This window comes from Mesoplodon mirus (genome assembly GCF_964341445.2).
Source record: "Mesoplodon mirus genome assembly, chromosome: 8".
NCBI lineage: Eukaryota > Metazoa > Chordata > Mammalia > Artiodactyla > Ziphiidae > Mesoplodon > Mesoplodon mirus.
Window position 1 is genome coordinate 28,496,834 of NC_138984.1, and position 22,006 is coordinate 28,518,839.

Genomic DNA, 22,006 nt, shown 5'->3' on the forward strand with positions numbered 1-22,006 from the left:
CATATCTTACACCAGAGAGTAGGTGCTACAGGGCAAAATAAAGCAGGAAAGGGAAGCAAGGAGTGCCAGGGGTGAGAGGGAGTCAGCGCAGGTGAAATCTGAACAAAGACCTGCAGTAAATAAGGAAAAGTAGGCAGATATCTGGGAGCAGGCAGCTCAGAGACGGAAGAGCAAGTGCAGGGCTCCCAGGCAGGAGCCTACCTGACATAGCTGAGGTCCAGCCAGGAGGCCAGTGAGGCTGAAGTACGGTGAGCAAGGAGGGAGTAGTAGGGGGTGAGAAGCCAGAGCATGTAGGGGCTCACAGGCTCGTAAATGGACTCTGGCCTTCACTCAGGGTGAAACAGACACCCACTGGAGGCTCTAGAGCACATGAGTGGCCTGAGTTGATTTTCATATAACAGGACCACTCTGACTGCTGTGTTGAGAACAGGCTGCAGCGGGTAAGGCCAAAAGGAAACTGACTGAGGATAGTGCAATAATCTAGTAAAGGACAACAGAGGTTCAGTCCAGAGTGGTAGTGGTGGAGGTGGTGAGACATGTTCTGGGTATATTCTGAAGGCAGAGCCCGAAGGCCTTCTCAAATCATTTAAGAACAAGTGTAAACACGCATTCTTTGAACTAGTGATTTTAGCTCTATCCGGAATATCCGATTACCCTTATGCTAAGTAATGTCTTAGCAAAAATTCTGATAAGCTCTCAGATGCAAAAACAATGGTTAAGAGTAACACCTGCAGTAGCAGGAATCATGGATCGTGACTTGCTAGCTCTATTTGTCAGCTATAAGCTCTGTAAGTTAGGGTGATAATAATACGTATTTCTTAAAGGATTACATAAAATAATAACACTGAAAGCTCTTCACAGAGTATGGCCCTCTGCCTTTGCAAGAGTGGGACTGGGGAACAACACACACCAAAAGTTAATTCAATCTAGTAATACTGGAAATGTTACAAAGCCTTCCAGGGAGTATGTGATTGTGACAAGGTCGCTCAGACTTCTTACCTGAAAGATGCCACCATCTGGTTATAGGAGAAATACTGGTGATAATCATGGTGGATGGAGTGACCACACGGCTCAGCATTGGCTCTACGGGTGTACTGGTGCCCGTAAAACCTCAGTTCAAGGTATTTTGCAAATGACATGGACCAGGACTCATTGGAAAGAGCAACAACTGGTGTTACCTGAAATTCAGCATAAATTGTTGTCTAATCACATATTGAGAATCTCTTTTTTAAAAAACAATGTGTTTTCTTCTCTGGTACAAATCTAGTATATTCTGACTGCAGAAAACTAGAAGAAGAACACAGTGCTTCGAGGTGGGTGGAGTTAGGGAAGGCTGGGGAAAACTGTCTTGCCAGTAATCCCACTACCACCACCAATATGCTAGTACGTTTGCTTTCTTCCTATACATGAATACATATATGCTTAGCTGGGATGTTTATAAATAAAAACTGTTCCCTATCATTAGCTTCATAACCTTGTTGTATTAGCAATATATCATATTTTCCCACACAGAATATTCTTGTACAATTTGATTTTTAATGGCTGCAGAGTATCCCATAATATGGAATCATTTAACCAATCCCTATTGATGTGCATTTAAGACATTACAAGTTTTTCACTGTTTTGATGAACTTCCCTGTTTGTGTGTGTGTATGTATATATATACATATATATATATACACACTTATAAATATCCAAAATTATTATTTCCTTGGAATAAATTAATGAAAATGGAAATCGGTAGGTCAAAGGGCATGGACATTTATATGGTCTTTGATACTTTCTGCCACATTGTGTAAACCAGTATACCTGTTCTGGGAGACAATCTGCAACAGTATCTGAGAATATCAATTTCCCTACTTTCTTACCAATCTCAGGAATTATAAATCTTTGAAACGTAACTTCTTTAAAAACTAAATAAATAAAAACACATTCCACTTATTTTATTTATTTATATTTATTTATACTTCTTTATTACTAATGCGTAAAGTGTATTTGCACATGTCTACTGGCCATTTGTATTAAATTGCTTTGTCACACCCTTTGCCCATTTTTCTATTATCATGGCTTACAGAAATTTAATAGTAAGTATACTAATATTTGGTCATATATAACTTTTTTGGACGCCTAAAAGTTTCCATTTCTGTGTAACAAAAACTGTTTACCTTTTCCTTCCTAACATAACCCCAAAGGCAGAAGTTTTTGTTTTAAAATAAAGTGCATACACCAAACATGCAAGATATAAAGATCAAATTTAAGTTATTCATTTAGTTCACTGTCAATCTACAGAAGTTCACATATTCTACAACAAAATATTGCCAGCTGTCTAACAGCAACTAAAGGCCTAGAAGAACAAATATAAAAAGGCCAATCATTGCAAGAAATGATCTCATGGCTCTATGTTCCTACCGAAGAAGGCACTACCTTTGACTTTGCCCTCCTCAACCTCTGATACTGAAATGGGTTGCGCTATTATTTTATCTATAATTCCCATATGTGCTTCCAAACATACACTCCAAAATAAGCCAATTAAGGTAACAATGAAGTTAAATTTGGCATATGCTCACTGTTAACAGTTTGAATAAAAAGTATATATTAAAAACATAATATTGGCACCAAATATTCCCTCCAGAGTTAGAAAAACACACAGAAGAAATAAAACACATGGTTCTTTCCTCAAGAATGTATATGAAAACCAGCAGAGATCAATTAAACATCATCTCTCATCTGTATGTCTTAAGATAGAAATGTTGACATAGACTTAAACTTACACAAGCATTCTAGCATACTGTAATCACTGTAAGTCTGTCTCCCCCACTAGAGGACAGGAGCCTTACCTTTTTCTTCCTTCTTTCCTAGGGCCTAGCACAGTACCTGGCACCTAGGTGGTGCTCAATAAGCGTTTACTGAATGAATAAACAAACGTAATGGAGAACTGTCAAGATAAAATCTCCATCTATTTTACTGGACATGGTACCTATGTTTTATATAATGACTGATAAATCCTAAAATGGAATCTTTAGGAAACAAACATTAAAGGGAACATACAGCACTAGAAGGTAAAATAAATAAGAGCCCAAAGACAAATACTAAATCCAAAAAAATAGAGGCCACCCTCCCCCCCAAAAAAGAACTATATAAATACAGAAATAAAAGATACTATGTGATATATTATAGCAACAGGGTACACTTACCTGTTTGCAGATTCTGCACCAGGAATAGGTGAGAATTGTATGCTGATATCCAGGTACTGGAGAATCCAACTCCTTCAGGATTATCTGCACACAGCCTTGGCCATGGACAAAGCGTCGAATGTGATGCACCATGGGGGTATCACAGAACATGCTAGGACACTGATAGGAAGGCCTTTGACAAAAAGAAAGTCCTCACGTTAACCACAAAACCGAGGAGCAGTGTACAGTGAATCCTGGCTAATCAGGACCACTGTAGAGAAAGTGCAGCATCCTCTCAAGAGTAAGGATGACTGGTGGATGATCTGCTCAGGGTACCACTCATCCTGCTCAAAGCCTGCAGCTGAACATCCTGCCTTCAACCACATCACAGTGATAGGTTCCACTTGTTAAGCACCTTCTATTTGCCAAGTATTTCTAAAACATCATCTCATTTTACCTATTAAAATTCCTGACATTTGTGGAGTTTGTTAATACCTATAAAGGGGGCTGGTAAAGATTAAACTACTTGTTCTTTGTCATATTAAGTGGCAGGTGATAGCTCTAAGACTTAAACTGAGGTCCTTAGCTTCTCTTGCCTCTCATTTGAATCACTGTAAAAACAGACATCCTAAAAAATGTCTGTGGGATTGCAGGGCAATTAGGTGGGCAAAGATCTGAGGAATGAACTGGAGAAGACATGCCAGGTTGAAATATGAAAGGATTACTTCTCTGTATAGTAAACCCTGGCATGTGGCATGAACAGGAAGGTCACACAACAGTGCTCCAACTCATGTTTATATTTAGGTTGAAATTCTGGGCATCAAAAAAGCATAAATGGAACATAAGGAGAAAATTGGTTCTTACCGGAAACAGTATCTCTCTAAAAATATTCCTAATGTAAGATCATTTTTTCCATAAAATTCCATTGTTACAATCCTAAAAGAAAAGATTTCTTAGAAACATATCATATGAATTACCACCCAGCAAAAGATATTTCATGAGACTCCAAACTGATACCTGTTAGATCTGCTTATAATACAGTATTAAAACAGGTACTATTCTTTTGTTGTTACAGAACAGGTTTTACCTCATCTGATAAAACAGGTGTGTACTAGCCACACTACAGCATCGTATCCATTCCCAGTCCATTAGTATCCTATGAAACTATTTAATCAGGATGCACAAACTGTAATATTAAATGAGTAAAACTGATTTGAGTTAGGAAGAAGTAGAAGTTTTCTCTACAAAGCCTTAAGCCCAGTCAGTATAAAATGGGACTCCTGTCTCTGCTCTCTAGTCCACACCATCGCTGAGCACAAAGAGCAGCAGCTCACACTCCTCCAGGAAAGCCAATTCTTAACTTTATACCCAACTTATAAATGCCCACAAATAAGAGAGTTCAGCTACACATACCCTGTCGAAACCCACATCTTATATCAAGCCTTGACCTAAACTCCCAGAGAAAATTTCCATGGGCTCACCCAGCCCCAAGTCAGACCGCTAGAGCTCTACTGATGCTGGAAGAATCCCTGATCTCACTGGTAGAAATAAGTGTTTCTGGTGTCCAAAATTAAAATACGCAACACATTTTGTCATGGAAAGTACTCCAAAAACAAGCAGTTATGTTCTTTAGTACTTTTAAAACTAAACTATGTAATAACTAGGCTTTTGTGACTATCACTGGAAATAAATTATAACATTATAAAATGCGTTTCTATCAATCTACTTAGAATTAAGTTTTAGAATAAAACTTAGGACAAAAGACTGACGGCTTTTATGAAAATGATGCCTAAAGAAAACCTGCCTGATTGGTACATGTTATCAAAATGCTTAAAACTAGCTTTTATGTATCAACTTTCTCACTTTTATAACTACAAATTTCTCTTCCATCCCTCACATCCGTTTTCACGCTCACTAAAGGTACTTTCATTTACTTCTACCCATGAACAAATACAAATTTCATAAGTAAATCAAAAGTTCAAAAGTTCCATCAATTCACATATGACCAGCAGCATGGCATGCACCTAAAAAAGAGCCTAATGGCTGAATTTTTTTCAGACTTGCTGGAATTCTATCCTCAAGTACAACAGTTGGGGGGTGCAGGGGGGGTGGGCAAGGAATCCTACCACGGACTGACACAGGCACTGGGAGCGTTGCTGGACTGGGCAGAAGAGCTGCTGAAGAGCACGCACAGTCTCTGGTGGTTGGCAGGATTCAGACAGTCCACCTGGAAGAGAAGGAACATCCAGATGAGCACCCGCAAGTCATAACGCACTCCAACCCCAAGGCCCGTCTCCAACATCCAAAACACTCCACTCGATTTGTAAAGCCTCTGTCATCGCTACAGGGGTTTCAGTGAAGATTCAAAACTACAAGACACTAAATATAAGGAAGAAGAGTAGTTAGTTTTTGAGGCAAAACAATCCAAAAGGTTTAAGTGAAACGTAAAAATATCAATAGATGTCTAAATAGCTTGTTTTCTTAAATACTCCTATTTTTACAAAACTACATTAAATTATCTTGGAAGTAAACAGTTAATTAAATATGAAACAGTATGAATTGATAGCTGGATATAACATCAACCTGAGATACCCAGAAATCTAAATCCTGAGGTATTTATTTATTTGTACTTTATACCTGTTTTTGATCATTACAAAGGTAACACCTGTCTCTGCTGAAATTCAGACAGTACAGAGGTATATGAAGAAGTTCAGGAAGTACTTAAAGCCTCTCCTCCTTTGATGCTGCACCACCTCCCAAAATGACAAATTTGACTGTATGGTTAAAAGCCATGTACTTTCGCTAGCTCATACACATAAACACACAAAAACACCCACATAAGTATACACAGGTGATTTTGGTTTTTTACAAAAATGGTTTGATGCTACATATATTAAAACACAATTTGCTTTTTAACACTAGAAAATATATCATGGGTTCTCTCTGGGTCATTAAACGAGATCCAACTCATCCTTTTAACAGCAAACAATTAGAAATAATGCTTCAGTAAACACCCTTGTACATATATTATAATAAAATATAAGCATCCTTATACCAAATGCTTACTTATCGGCAGGAATAAGTTATAAAAGATGGGAATCCTAAATCAAATATATATATGTACTCATGTAAATTTAAAAGACCTCCCTATCACTTTTAATAAGTTTACATAAATGTATATAAACATAAATTTATTTAGTTTATTATAAGTATTTTTCCATACCTCATTAACCATGGCTCTTATCACGTTCTTTTTTGCCAATTTCATGTATTAAAAACGGTGTACCATTATTAATCATTCCCAGACTTGTGAAAGTGAACATCTTTTTGTTTTATTAAAAAACTGTATTTCCTCATCTAGAGACAGATTTGTTCATTAGTTTTATTACCACCATTATCAATAATATATCCATGAATAAATCTTCCTTATTTTTTTAAAACACATCCATTTCCTACAATAAACTTCCAACCCTTACTGTCCTGCTCACTGCCATTAAAAGGATCAAGGACGCATCACACTAAACCCAAGTCATCATGCCAGAAATTTTAAGCAGCTCCACGCTGCCCCCCTACCTCAGAGCTCCTCCTAGTTTACTGTGAGCTTAGCCTAAAACCCTCAAAATCCAGTTTCATTACATTACACTCCTATTTCATACATTTTAAAGAAACACATAAGCCGAAAGACCTAGACAAAAAAAAAAAAGCATAGAGGAAATATTTAATAAATCTGCAATTTGTCATATGTGATTATTTTTACCCTGCCATAGCAGAGATTTTCAACACTTTTTTTTTAAAGACGTGTATGTTAAGTAGATTTATTTATTTATTTGGCCGCACCTCAAGGCGTGTGAGATCTTAAGTTACCCGACCAGGGATCGAACCTGCGCCCCCTGCAGTGGGAGCGCGAAGTCTTAACCACTGGACGGCCAGGAAAGTCCCCAACACATTTTAAATTTACACAAGCACACAGAGTGGTCTTGCTCACCTTTGTTGACCACACTGCATCACTTGTAATCAACCCTTTCTCTTCGTCACCTTCACTTTTGCTTCCGGATTTGCCACTTGAAGTACCCGATGCATCCTTAGAATAAGCGAAAGGGTCTGCATTTTTTTGCTGAATTCTTCCTCCTCTGGCCCGATAATCGGCCAGCATTCTCCCCAGGCTCTGGCTATCACCCAGGTGCTCGGCAATTCTGGTGCTCACTAGCTCGTGTGAGGGCAGGACTTGAATAGACTTGGCCTGAACACTTCCATTCATGCCCTGAAGGCCAGAGAGATCCCTGAGCATCTGTTTCTTCCGCCTGCTCTCCATTTCTTTGAACTCTTTATTGAGGAGAGGAGACCAGTAAACCTGCTCTGCAAAGTAATCTCGGGTAGAGCATCTCATCCCCTTTTCAGTTAAAAGGAAGGGCTCCCGGAATGTGATGACTGGGGAGATACAGAGGATCACATCTTTCAACTCCTGTTTAAAGGTCAAAGAATAAGTCTTTCGTTTATCTTCAGAGGAGGTAACTTCCTCTGTAATATACAGGCCAGTGTCATCCTGTAGAGGGTCTCTAAAGGCTCTCATCTGGCTTTTGGGATCCTGTAGCTCCTCTGTTTGCTGCAAAGCCCCGGGCTGCTCACTGCCTATGGCATCCTGCTGATCATCTATATGGAGAGGCAGCAATGATTCCGGTACCGATGGAAAGAGAGCACAGGGGGCACCTGCTGGGCAAGCTGCCGGGGCATGCTCTTGATGCTTCGAAGAGGCAACATCCTGTGGCACACTTTTAGTTTCCTGATCACCCTTCTCAAACAGAATCCTTGATTCGAGCAAACTGCTATCATCAGAGGGCAGAAAGTCCGGAGGGAAGTCAGGCTCCCGGGGGAGGGGACTTCCGCTGAATGGCTCTTGTGCAGCCCCTTCATCCTCCTGTCCCTCAATCAGAGAATGGAAGGAGGGGTTTGGTGTTAATGTAGGAGGCATAGCAAATTCATCCATGAGGAAGGAGATTTCTAGTTGAGAATGATAAGCTACACAGATCATAAATATTAGGATCTCCTTAACTCGAGCCAGCTCATAATCAGAGCCTCCTCTAAGCTTGATTGTACAGCCCAAGTGCTGTGGACAGCCTTCAAAAAACATCAGTGTTTTGGTTTGTTCTACAAATAAACAAACACAAGGTTAGGAAGGCTTAGGTGGCAATCCAGAAGTCCAGACAGAATTCACCATCTTAACATCTACCAGAGAAAAACCCTCAAGTAAAACCACAGTTGCCTGTCCTCATTTAACCACTGCTAATAGCTATTTCCTACTAAGTCAACCTTGTAGTACTGATGAATTTACTCAGGTCCTCAGGTCCCCAATTCCAGGTAAATCTATACTAGAGATCACTCACCATTAGGCAACTGAAACATCTGCATGTAAAATTTGTGACAGGTGCCCAGGTGAGGTTTTGTAAGCAGCTGGTCCATCGACATCACCAAATCACCTTGGGTCATCCGACTGATTCGTTCTAAAACTTGCTAGAACACAGAACAACATTATATTACAAAATTAGACAGAGAAGAATAAAATTCTTAGAAAATTTAATATGAAAAAATAATAGGAACATATGAAAATGCCCTCACAATGAATTTCCTTGATTTTAATCATTAAATGACTTTTACTGACTCTAGATTAGTCTACACTTAGAAATCAATGTGCCTACTAAAATAAACCATACTCATATTAATGACATTATCAAAAGACATTTAAGCATCATGCACTGACAAAAGGTACTGATTCAGGGGCGGAGGGTGGGAAACTTCCAGAATTGACCTCTGTTCTGAAGAGGGTAACTTTTCAAGGGAGAGAACATTTTCTGCTACAAAATGAAGTCTCCACAAATACTACTTATTAACTAATGTCTATCACACCTTTGGTCTTGTAGAACCTATGATGAGCATTATATAACTCGTATGAGTGCTATATGAAATCATACTTTCTTCCAGCCTGAGATCCTCCAGTCTTATAAATAATGAAATCACTGCCATGCCTGTCCTACTTGCAATATATATGGCACAGCAAAGAAATAAATAATTAAAGATCCCTGCATATCTACCATACATGCATATAAATTTACAAGCTGTGATTATTTTTAAATGATATAAAAATAGAAAAATAAGAACACTCACTGATTTTACATTAATGACCAAAGTAATGCCATGTTCCAGTAACATATCCTGGGCAATTCGAGATACTGTTTTCTCAACTAAAACCAATGTGGGCCGAACATCAACTATTCGCTGAACGTAGTTCTTCAAGAATTCCCTTTCCTAAGTAAAATAAATCAAAAATATTATGTGTGATACAACTCAAGATCTAGACATGTAAAAATTCAGGATAGTTTGACTATTACTATCAAACTCAGCCGAAGTTTTCTTTGCCCACAAACCACTACTAATAAATATTTCCTACTAAGTAAACACTGTAGTACTGATGTGTTACTCATTTCTCAGGTCCCCAGTCTCAGGTGAAACTATGCTAAAGATCACTTACCATTGCTATAAGCAAATTAACTCAAACACAACCAAGAATATTTTTCATCATTCTAATCTGCTGATTATGCTGAAAAGAGTTTCAGGAGAAATTTCCTTCTCCAACTCACTAACTTTACTTCGAAGGATTTTGAATTCTTAGTAACCTATGACATAAAAGCCAAGAACCCAATTAGCTAGCTCTCAAAGGTTATAAATTAATTAATTAATTAAAAACCCTAACCCTAAATGAAAGGAATTTCTACACGTTTTTAATATAGTTATGAATTCCCCCTTTTACATTCTGAAACTAACCAGAATATTTCTTCTTTTGGGTATCTGAATAAATAACTCTCTAACAGATGCTATTTCAGCTACTTCCTAATTTCAATCTCCGAACAGGCAATATTCTACCAGAACAGCTATAGTTAAAAATTAAAACATTTTTAATACAATTTCATGACAAAGGCTTACTTTCAAAGCAAATGAATATTGTAAATAACAACCAGAGTTAAAACAATATAATTCATTAATTGTTTCATAAAATTTCTGGGCTCAGAGAGGTGACAATGGAATGTGGGAGCACGTCTGTCACTTCTGCTCCCTATGCCCAGTGCTTTCTGAGTAAGACTGTATTCATGGTCAGTGCCACCAGCAATGGACGAGCCTATTCCCTGCAATGATCCTGCCCTGTTAGATGGAGTATATTTCTTCTCACCCTTCTCTGTTTTACTGATAGAAATTGTACATTTTCAAATTCTCCCATTATTAACAAAATGGAATTTTTTTCCTTGAAACATGTTAATTTCCTTCTCTGCTTACTAAATTGTTATTTAATGACATTTTAAATGATTTTATTTGTGCAGCTCCAATAAAGAATAACTAAAATAGGGCTTCCCTGGTGGCTCAGTGGTTGAGAGTCCGCCTGCCGATGCAGGGGACACGGGTTCGTGCCCCGGTCCGGGAAGATCCCACATGCCGCGGAGCAGCTAGGCCTGTGAGCCATGGCCACTGAGCCTGTGCGTCCGGAGCCTGTGCTCCGCAACAGGAGAGGCCACAACAGTGAGAGGCCCGCGTACCGCAAAAAATAAATAAATAAATAACTAAAATAAGTTGATTTTTTTTTTTAAGTTTCTGGCCTCTGATACAGGGATAGCAAATACATTTCCTCTCAGTTCCAGCTCCAGTCAACTATTATGATTATACATGAAGCACCATGCTAAAAAGGGGTCCTGGGAGAGGCTCAGCAAGGAAAGAGTATCAGAAGGTAGGCCAGGAACACAATGGAGCAGTGGCAGACCAACAGATCTTGAGGGCTGACCTTGTGAAGACAGTATGGCACCACAGGCTAATTATCTCTTTGGCCACTGTTTCTCATCCTCCTTTTTCTAACTATTTACCTTTCAGCTTCTTCTTTGATTGGTTATTCCACAATGAGTGGACCAAAAAAAAGGATTAAAAAAAAGTCATATCAATTGATACTTTCTATCAATTCAAACTAAAAACTTTAATAGGTCAGAACTTAAAGATATACTAAACTATGTTTTATAGCACTGATGAACCAGATGTTTTAAATTATATGAATTAAATGTTTACTAATATACATTGCCCAGAGCATACTTCTCTAACATAAAGATTTTAGTCTGTTAACCTGGTCGTAAGGATGGAGTTAAAATAAAGCAGATAGGGCTTCCCTGGTGGCGCAGTGGTTGAGAGTCCGCCTGCTGATGCAGGGGACACAGGTTCGTGCCCCGGTCTGGGAAGATCCCACAAGCCGCGGAGCGGCTAGGCCCGTGAGCCATGGCCGCTGAGCCTGCGCGTCCGGAGCCTGTGCTCCGCAGCGGGAGAGGCCACAGCAGTGAGAGGCCCGCATACCGCAAAAAAATAAATAAATAAATAAAGCAGATAAATTTAAGTATAACTTTTTTGTAACTAAATATCTATGGATTCTGATTACTAGTTCATCAACTCCAAGACATAAAATTTTACACATTTTAACATCTCTGCAATTAGGATGCATCTTGCAATCCATGTGGTTGTGATCTTTCACTGACATCTTCAGTGAGATCAAGAAAAGTCCCAGCATCACAGTACCTTAGATTTCACGAATGATAATTGTGTTTCCCCTTTTCCCTTATTTCAGTTGTCACTGAAAAGTCATAGTAAATTAAGAGCTAGAAGGAATGGTATAAATCTAGCTGAAACCCCTCACTTTTAATGATACATAGCTGAATTCCAAAAAGGAAACAGTCCCAGTTAACAGAGTTCCTTAAGCAACAGAGCAGAGTTTCATGACCCGTGGTGCCTTTCACCACAATTAAGTTTCTTCTGTTGTTGTCTATGAATTCAGAACAAAAGGGATTGCTCTTATCACTCTTGAGAAAATGTACCTATCATCTATGAATTTTCAAGCAATGTTTTTCCTAAATGTTTCTGGAACTGAATGTAAGTGTTTCTGCTATAATAGGAATACACATTCCTGAAAACTCTGCATTTTGAACAACTACAAATTAATTAATAGCATTTATGGGAGAAAAGAGGTTGGGGCAGACAACTTTTAAAACCTATGTAACTGCATATTCAGAGCACTAACAAGAATAAAAATTAGTACCTTGACAGAGAACTTGGACAGCCCAGACAGGCAGCTCAGTGTAGCTGGAGGTGGCCTCAAGGGAAATTTAAAATGTACAAAAGCAAGTGCAACAGTACAACTGGAAATGGAACTCTGAATAGTGAACGCCTAAGAGCCATCCAGGACCAGGGGTTGCATCTCTCTAGGGAGAGAATTCTTCAAACAGGAGCTCACTTCTAATTTCTTAAAATAGAGCTAAAAGGGTTCCTGCCTTTATAGGAGCTGAGCTGATTTTCTTTCTAGCTGAGGGTTATAATCCTACCGCAGTTATTCTGGACCTCCTCACTTAAGCAAAACCAGACAGAAACTGACACAACTTCCATAGGATGTTATTCCCTTTTACCAACTGTGTGTAAGCTACTTAGTGTTCTAGAAACACGTGTTTTAGTAGAACAGACTGTATTAAAAAATCAGGTATTATTATTGGGAACCTGATTAAGTTAGAGAAATCCTTAAAGTAAATCCATGACCCAGGTGGGAAGGAAAAACAGGATTTGGATTGTCACTTTTTCTTCATATATTCCCAAAAAGTCATGTGTTGCCTTTTTTTTTTTTTTTTTTGCGGTATGCGGGCCTCTCACTATTGTGGCCTCCCCCGTTGCGGAGCACAGGCTCCGGATGCGCAGGCCCAGCGGCCATGGCTCACGGGCCCAGCCGCTCCGCGGCATATGGGATCCTCCCAGACCGGGGCACGAACCCGTATCCCCTGCATCGGCAGGCGGACTCTCAACCACTGCGCCACCAGGGAGGCCCATGTGTTGCCTTTTAACACTTTGAAACTAAAAATAGTGACAGAGGTTTTGGTAAGCTTCTAAAGTGTGATACATAAAAACATCTTTTATAATAAAATTTTTAAATGAAACAACAGCAATTAAGTTTGTCTGTCAAATTTAACCAGCTGGAATGCGTTATAAGAGCTGGCAAGCATCATAGTACACAAACATCCCTCCAGATTACTGTTTCAGTAAGTTCTTACCTGAAGCACAATAGGATCAATGCAAGTAAATTTAGTTTCTTCTCTGTAGAGATACTCAATGGAACACTTCAACAGAAGAATTTTGGGGGTTTTAATAGAAGAATTCATCTAAAAAATAAATGAACAGTTTGTTAAAACTTTGAAGTTTGCACCTTATAGTCCTTTAATCACAACTTTAAATTCACACTGTTCATAATTCCTCTTAAATAGATGATCTCATTATATTCATATTAAAATACTCTCATTTAGCTCTTTTGTGGTATTCTCTTTTTTTCAAAGCAAATTATTAGTTTAGGGCTATGCAAAATTCTTCAAAAATTGGCTTCTTTTCTACTAATGCTATTTTACCTAATCTTCTATACTCTTAACTATATTTTTTTTAACTTTTTTTTTTTTTAAATTTCTAATGTTGCAAGAAAAGCTATCCAGCCCTGGGTAGGGCAGAGAGGGGCTTAAAGACAGTCTACTCCACAAACTCCCACAAATCAGCAACTCTGAAGGCAGAATTTAACTTTTCTGAAATTCAAGAAGGGTAGATGAGGGAGAAAAGATTTAAAACACCTGCTGAATATATTTTTAATGGAATAAATTTCCAAGCAGTCGTAAATTTGCAAGCCAAATTGGGTAATAAGAAGTTAAAACAGAAAACCTTTAAAGCATATCCTGAAGCAGTGACTCAAACAATATATCCTAACCACGCAACTAAAGCCACAAGCAGAACAGCCAGGTCCTGCAATCGAAGTTTTCGACTGACCAAGCTTATCAGGGCCAAACCAGTAAATGGTTCTGAAAACAGTGATTCATCAACTGGGAAACTACATTCAGGGCTCTTTTAGCAACTACAAATTAAAGACTACCTCTAAATATGGTCAGTGGAGCAAGACAGTCATTCGTGCATATGTGTCTACCACATACACATAACAGTTTTTAATTCCGGAGATGAGCACAACATACATACCTCTGAATTCAACAAAGACCATTTAATTTGATTTAAAGTACTACTTTGGGGACTTCCCTGGTGGTCCAGTGGTAAAGAATCCACCTTGCAATACAGGGGACTTGATCCCTGGTCAGGAAACTAAGATCCCACGTGCCGCAGGGCAACTAAGCCCGCATGCCACAACTACTGAGTTTGCCACCAAAACTACTGAGTTTGTCGCCTCAACTAGAGCCCGCGTGCCGCAAACTACAGAGCCCATGTGCTCTGGAGCCCACTCACCACAACTAGAGAAGAGAAAACCCGCATGACACAACAAAGATCCCGTGTGCTGCAACTAAGACCTGACACAGCCAAAAACTTAAAAAAAAAACTTTTTTAAAAAAAATAAATAAAATAAAAAATAAATAAATCTTTAAAAAAATAAAGTACTACTTTGATGGCATAAAATGTTTTAATAAGACTATGTAGACATATGAACTCTGAATCATTGCTATAATATCAAATCCAAACATACTTTTATTTCTCTTTGGTCACTAACAACTTTCAGGAGGCTTAATGACTTACAAAAAAAAATTATTAGACTCTGCTTAGAAAAGAGTGAAAACAGGACTGCAGTTTCTCCATCTAGTTGTTCAGGCTTGAGATCTGCCTGAGCTCTCACTGTAACCAAATCAGTATCCTCAGAGGTGGGGCCAGGGTGTCTCTATGTTTAATAAGTTCTCTTAGTGATTCTGAAGCACAGCAAGGTTTGAGAACACTGTTACAGGTCAATGGTTTCTCAAAATGTGAGAACCAATAAACGACACTGGAAACTCCCAGAGTGCCTCCATTAAAAGCAGTCCCAGCTGAATGTGAATTGGTGCAGCCACTATGCAAAACAGTATGGAGGTTCCTTAAAAAACTAAAAACAGAGTTACCACATGATCCGCAATCCCACTCCTGAGGATACATCCAGAGAAAACTCTAATTTGAAAAGATACACGCACACCAATGTTCATGGCAGCACTATTTACAATAGCCAAGACACGGAAGCAACCTAAACGTCTATTGACAGATGAATGGATAAAGAAAATGTGGTACATATATACACAATGGAATACTACTCAGCCATAAAAAGGAATGAAATAATGCCATTTGCAACAACAAGGATGGATCTAGAGATTACCATACTAAGTGAAGTCAGACAGAGAAAGACAAATATTACATAATATCACTTGTATGTGGAATCTAAATTATGACACAAATGAACTTATATACAAAACAGAAACAGACTCACAGACATAGAAAACAAACTTATGGTTACCAAAGGGGAAAGTAGTGCAGGGAGGGATAAATTGGGAGTTTGGGAATGGTAGATGCAAGCCACTATGTATAAAATAAATAAACAACAAGGTCCTACTGTACAGCACAGGGAACTATATTCAATATCCTGTAATAAACTATAATGGAAAAGAATATGAAAAAATATATATATGTGTATAAAAACTGAATCACTTTGCTGTACACTGGAAACTAACATAACATTGTAAATTAACTATACTTCCTTAAAAAAAATTTTTTAAGTAGTCCCACCCTTCCCCTACCCACCCCCCAATTCCCACCCCCCTAAACCTACTGAATGAGAATTTCCAGGGTTTGGACTTAGGGATCTACCTTTTTAACAAGGTCCACAGGTGATCCTGATGCACACTACACTTTGCTAATCAGTAGCCTTCAGAATAAAGTGAGATACAAAGCCCCTGCCTGCTTCCTCCAGCCCCATCTCCTGCCATTTCCCATCTCGCACATTAGGATCTCAGAGTTTCCTTAGTCCACCAGGTTATTTCACCCTACTCTCCGTGCTAGTGCTAGAAAGAGCCTCAGGGTTGAAGGTAGAGATAAAAGGGGAGAAGGATAACAGAATTCCAGTGATAATTCTGAGCTCAGCCCTATGAGGAAGAATAAAGTTGTCAGATGGCAGGCCTCTGGAAGGACTCCAGTCTGTTAGAGAATCCTGTCACCCTGAGATGCAGTGGGGTGAAGGGAGAAATGATACCAGTGTCCTGTCAGCCTGCTGGTTGGGAAGCCTTCTTCTGTCTGATGAGTCCCCACTGTACAAGTACCAATCATTATCAGCTCTGGGAGACTCTCCCTCAACCCCCAAAATGTCACCCCTATGGGAGACACTGCTAGTTACCCCTCAATGTCCAATCTCTTTTTCTTCCACGATTAAGGTACCCCCAGCTTGTTAGCTTGGCACATAGTCATAGTTTGCTGAACTTCACTGTTGAACTGAATCACATTACCTTTTTATGGGCAATATTCTTGGTACAAACAAACCCATTGACAACCACAGAATCAAACTTCTTTCCACCTGGGATCTAATGAAACAATTAAGAAAACAATAAAATTCAAGGATACATCCTTAGAATCCAGTCAAATGAATTCTATTATTTATTATTTATTTCCAAATAAGTACAAAAAGTTCCAGGATGCATTTCTTCCTTTCAACCAATAATTAATGGCCTCTTAGCATGATCATCAACACTCTAACATACTACCTGGTACTTGATGCCAGATGTCAATTAAGACCACTATTAAGTTACATATCATAGGCAAAAAATACAGGCAAAACTCCACTACTCTCTAAATAAAGCAATTACCCACTGCTTTTACTCAGAACAGTGACAGTAATCTGTGGGAAGAGGACTTCTCATAGATGACACATCAAGAAGAGGAAGCAAGAAAGTTTGGGTTCCCAACTCATTGCAAGCCCAACTTACCCCCCACCCCCATTCACCCCTCACTTTCTAACAGTGGCTTCTATGACCCTTAAGTGCACTGCTAACAAATAGAGCAGGCAGAAAAAACTTCCCCCTCCTCACCTAGCACCCCTCCTGGTAATGACCCTTTCAGATTACCATTAAGAGACAAATTACTATCAGGCCATCTCATCAATTCCTAGCATTAGGAAAGCATTAGCAGAGCTCACTTTTTTGATGTGGACAAACTGACGGACATCCATGTCATCATCCCGGTTCTTGACATCAGGTCGGACTGTCTGAACAACCTGGCAGACTAGTGATACAATGATGTCCCTCCAAGATGGTGACAATGACTCACTGTGGAGCAACTGCTGGAGTAGTGCCATCATGTGGTTGTGATTAGCTGAGCTACAAAAATGTTACAGGAAAGAAGTCTGCATAGTTAATACTGCCAGAGACAACAGTTTTGAAGATACAACACAGTCTACAAAGAAATAAGCACACTAATTATGGCTCACAGATGAGATCTTCTTGGTCAATTTTATTTTCTGCATATCTGCACCTTAATGATTTTTCACATAAAGAAAATCTGTGAATATCCTCAACTAAGATGACCCATTTAATTTGATTAAACTTTAACACATAAATGACAATGGGGACAGACAAGCACAATTTAGGACACTTTTTGTTTTATAAGAAATTTCACCAGAACAGGCTTTATTTCCTAAGTAATGTTAGTATTTTTGACTTCCTAAGAAAGAACTATGCACATGCCTATCAAGTCATTGAAGATTATAAAAATGGAGAATTAAAATTAAAAAGCTCACTGCCTTACAGCAACCTCTCCATGGCTTGTTTCTCTCCATTCTCCTCCCTCAGCAGCTCCAGGTTGTTATGATGCCAACCCAAAGGTGTGAAAGGCAGCTCTTTGGATTTTTCCTCAACTCGACGGTTAAATAAGGATTCTAAGTGTAAAATAAGAAATTAAACTTCATTGTCACGTTTTATACCATCTACTCATAGATTTAGAAATTGCCAACTTAACGTTTTTACATTTTTTAAGGTAGCCAATTCAATTGTTGGTGTAAAAAAAGCAAGGACATGTTTAAATTCATAAATTAAAAAATGAACTCTGAGTTAGATCATCAATATTCTCAACAGACAAAATCAGAGACAGAAGTGTGAAAAGTAAATTTACATAAGCAACCAGGACTCTCAAGAAAATAATTATAAATACGGCTTCTGAAAAGCAAATGAGATTTTTTTACAGTCTTTTTATTTATTTGGGGACATTAACAAAACGAGGTGGTTTATTTTTCCTATAAAACCACAAACTGAAAACTGCATTCAATAGAAGTCGGAATGCAAGCAGAACACGTGATAGTGTGGGTGCTGAACTTTAAAGAGAAAAGCTCAGCCCTGATACGTCTGAACCAGTACATGACAGTATAGAAAAGTCTACTCAGACAATCCTTTTAGTGTTTCTTTTTCAATACAGGAACAAAAGGCTTTCTTTTTAATTGGCAAAACTTTTACAAGTCAGACCTAAAAATTAACTGTAAAGAAATTAAAACATGGTAAATAACAATTTATGTAAAATTTTGTCAATGGATCAAGACCAAAAAAATAATAGATAATACTACATGCTTTGCAAAAAAAGATGCTCACTAAATGTTGAAAAATGTGATTCAATAAATGGAAAGAAAAGAGGTGAGAAATGCTTACAAAAATTGTCAAATCTTTCCCCTCTTAAAGCAAACTAAACAAACAAAAAAACTTTCAACTACACATTCCAGCAGCTTACACAGTAAAGCAAGTGTCCATGACAAGTGAAGTACAAAAACGGCACATTTCAATTATTTAAAGCCCTGGTCTATAAACATCTAGCTGAACCAGATGCTTGGAGGTGAATTTAGAAACACTGCTAAGTTATGACACCAGCTGCAAGTGGCTGCCCTTGTACCAGCTTGCCCTACCTTCTCTCTTTTATGTGAAACCCTCCCATTATCTGAGGCCTAAGCTGTAGAGTGTTATGGACCAATTAAGTAAGTGTGTCTTCACTCCACAGCAAGCTAAGTAGGGTCACGGTTAGAAAAGGCTTGTACTTCCTCTTGTCCCCAGGGAAATGATCAGCAGAATTAGTTCTTTATCTCTTTATCTCTTCTGTCCACTTGTCTTCCCAACTCCCCAGGGCAAGCAGCATCCTCAATTGGATGAGATCTGCCTGTAGGCTTTTTGATAAGCTTGAAAAAATCACTGATGATATGTATATCAATACTTAATACTATACTCATGATATAGGGAAGCATAAGCTATTCATGCCTTTAAATGAATGAAATTCAAAATCTATTTAAAAGCTTTTAAACAACTACTTTTCAGATCAGAGACCTTCTTTCAAACCAAGTCCAAGTTTATATTTTTGGTTCTCAACAGTCTCAAAGTTACTACACATATTAAAACCTGTGTTCCCATGATACTAAAATAATCAAATACATTGTCAGTACCTAGTCTGCACCTATCAATGTGCTAAGCCCCAAGTATATCCCCATGAACAAAAGAGACCATCCCATGTATAGCTTTTGATAAAATTACCTTTGATGAAGGCGTCACTTATTGAGAGCTGTTGTCCTCCATTGTCAGAAATCAAATACTCTGCATAGCAGGGAGAGAGCAGAGAGAGGAGGAAGGAAAGGAGAAGCTTACGACTATAACATGCCAGCATAATTATACAAAAAACACACCCACACACAAAGTATTACCCATACTAAACCCATCAGTACACAGCCAAGTCACGAAAACTTTGGGCTAAAATAATGCTTTATAACTTGTTCTGCACACTTCATACTAAATTTGATAGACTTAAATTAATAACTCAACAGAACCTTGAAACAGTAATGACAGATAATATTTAACAGATCATTTTTCCCTTATCAAAACTGAACTGGTTTATGAAAACTGAGATCGTCAGTAATTTTCATGACAAACCTAAAAAGTTACTCTTTTTCTCATGTACAACTGTATTATTTAACAAACAATGAGTTCAGATAGAGAAGCCACCTCATAATACAATATAAGGTGGGGTTTTTTAAATTTCAGAATATAAGCTATGAAATAAATTAATACAAAACTGACAATGGCAGGGAATAAAGACATAAAACCTATGGATTTATATTAGTTTTTAGAGTTTTAATTTTCAAAACTTCTAACCAAATAGTTGCTGAAAGATAACTTCTGAACACACTGTGAATGTGTTCTTTTAGAACTTTTAGAATAGTAAATATTTTTCTTATAAGTGAAACTTACTCTTTACTTCCCCATGACCTTTTCTCTAGGTCTGTGACCAAGCACAGCTCAAATGAGGTTCTTTCTACCGTGCAAATTTAACCACAATGCATTTTAAGCCCTTTAAGGTAAAGGTGCTCCACAAAATTCTTTGCAGGTAGAATTTATAAACAAATGGGCTTCAAAAGTCAATGTGTCTATAAGCCAATATGCTCATCCTTCAAACAAGAAAGTGGAGAAAAAAATTTAGAAAGTTCAAGTGTGCCATGTCAAATACAATAAAATCAAGTATTATATGGACCAGTGAAAACAGATGTTATACTTTATTCCTATACCTCCCGCAAAGAAATTAATAATGTCTACCCCTATTTGTTCAACTAATGTAGAGGCTTTACAAGCTTTACTCTTCATACTAAAGGATATTTATATATATATATATATATATATATATATATATATATATATATATATATATGTAATTCCAGAAGTGATGGATTTTCCCCATTATGAAAAAATTTCAAACATACAGAAAATCCTGTATACCCTCCACCTAGACTGAACAATTGTTAATGATTTGCCATATCTGATTTCTCTCTATATGTGTGCTTTTTTTCCAGACCATTTGAAATTACACGTATCATGACATTTTACCACTAATACTTCAGCATGCATCTCTTAAAAATAAGGGCATTCTCCTCTATAGCCGTAGTATTTACACACTTAAGAAAACTAACAATTTCTTAATATCATTGAGTTAGTCCATATTCAAATTTATCTAACTGTTTCCAAAATGCTTTAATGAATGTTTTTTCCCCCTCAAACCTGGATCCATTAAGGTTCATACATTACATTCTCTTTATTCTCTTTTAGTCTAAAGTAGACTTCCTACCTTTTTTTTTCATGATATTGAATTTTGAAAGAACCCAGGCCAAATGTCCTGGTGAACATCCCACATTCTGGATTTGATGGATTGTTTCCTCATGGTGCTGTTTAAATTGCTCTTATACCCCCTGTTTCCCTATAAATGGGAAGTTAGGTCTACAGGTTTGCGGAAGCCACAATTTTGACTTTCTTCTCTAGGTTCTACTTGCTAACTTTAAAAGAATGGTTCAGAATCCTGCGTCCAACACAGAAGAAAATATATTTTAATTGCATAACTCTCCAAGAGCAATAATGAAAAAGTAATCAAACCAGAAGATCGCACTGTCTCAGTTTTACAAGTTTCTGAAAATGAGGGGTTTGCTTATGTAACATAAAAAACATGACCAGTTTTTTTTTAAGTATAGCTATTTCAATCAATTTTATGAATTCAAATTTCCTCAGCCTTAAAAGCTAGCAGATGATCCCAAAGATTTAATAAGTATTACCTTTAACTTTAATGGAAAGATAAAAAGCACCCATTCTCATTTTTATTTAAGAGAAATGAAAACCAGAAGCAGAGGAAGTCTTTCACTTCCCTAACTAGGTCACTCTGACGACCTTTATTTCCTGGTAACCAGTGTTCCTTGTAATTACAGTGAAGAAAAAAATAATTTATTGTATCTCAACTTCACAAGAAAAATAGAAAAAAGAATAATTCCTGTTAGTATGCTAAAAACTAACAAGAGAGAACTGTGAAAGCCAGAAATGTTTATTAAGGGATTTATAAAGTTCTCAAATTACAGGCTCTCAAGGTTGCAAATGATCTAAGAGGTCAATCTAATAATTACCTTCTTTCTGGGGTAGGTGGGTGTGTGAGAGAGTGAGTGAGTGAGTAAG

The 22,006-nt window shown here is 37.8% G+C and overlaps 1 protein-coding gene across 9 annotated transcripts in view; it reads right to left on the minus strand.

Moving 5' to 3' along the window:
* PIKFYVE (phosphoinositide kinase, FYVE-type zinc finger containing) overlaps positions 1–22,006 on the minus strand; it is a gene marked incomplete at its 3' end in the record, with an annotated part of 76,324 nt that overhangs the window by 20,972 nt on the left and 33,346 nt on the right. For all 9 annotated transcript variants that reach the window (XM_082630707.1, XM_082630706.1, XM_082630709.1 and 6 more), the window contains 12 exons: positions 19,559–19,618; positions 17,802–17,931; positions 17,194–17,374; positions 16,508–16,582; positions 13,283–13,390; positions 9,333–9,473; positions 8,555–8,681; positions 7,159–8,318; positions 5,300–5,400; positions 4,038–4,109; positions 3,195–3,366; positions 1,000–1,178 (listed from right to left, as the gene is read on the minus strand). In XM_082630707.1, coding sequence (XP_082486833.1) covers positions 1,000–1,178; positions 3,195–3,366; positions 4,038–4,109; positions 5,300–5,400; positions 7,159–8,318; positions 8,555–8,681; positions 9,333–9,473; positions 13,283–13,390; positions 16,508–16,582; positions 17,194–17,374; positions 17,802–17,931; positions 19,559–19,618 — 2,506 coding nt within the window. The remainder of the gene's footprint in view (positions 1–999; positions 1,179–3,194; positions 3,367–4,037; positions 4,110–5,299; positions 5,401–7,158; positions 8,319–8,554; positions 8,682–9,332; positions 9,474–13,282; positions 13,391–16,507; positions 16,583–17,193; positions 17,375–17,801; positions 17,932–19,558; positions 19,619–22,006) is intronic.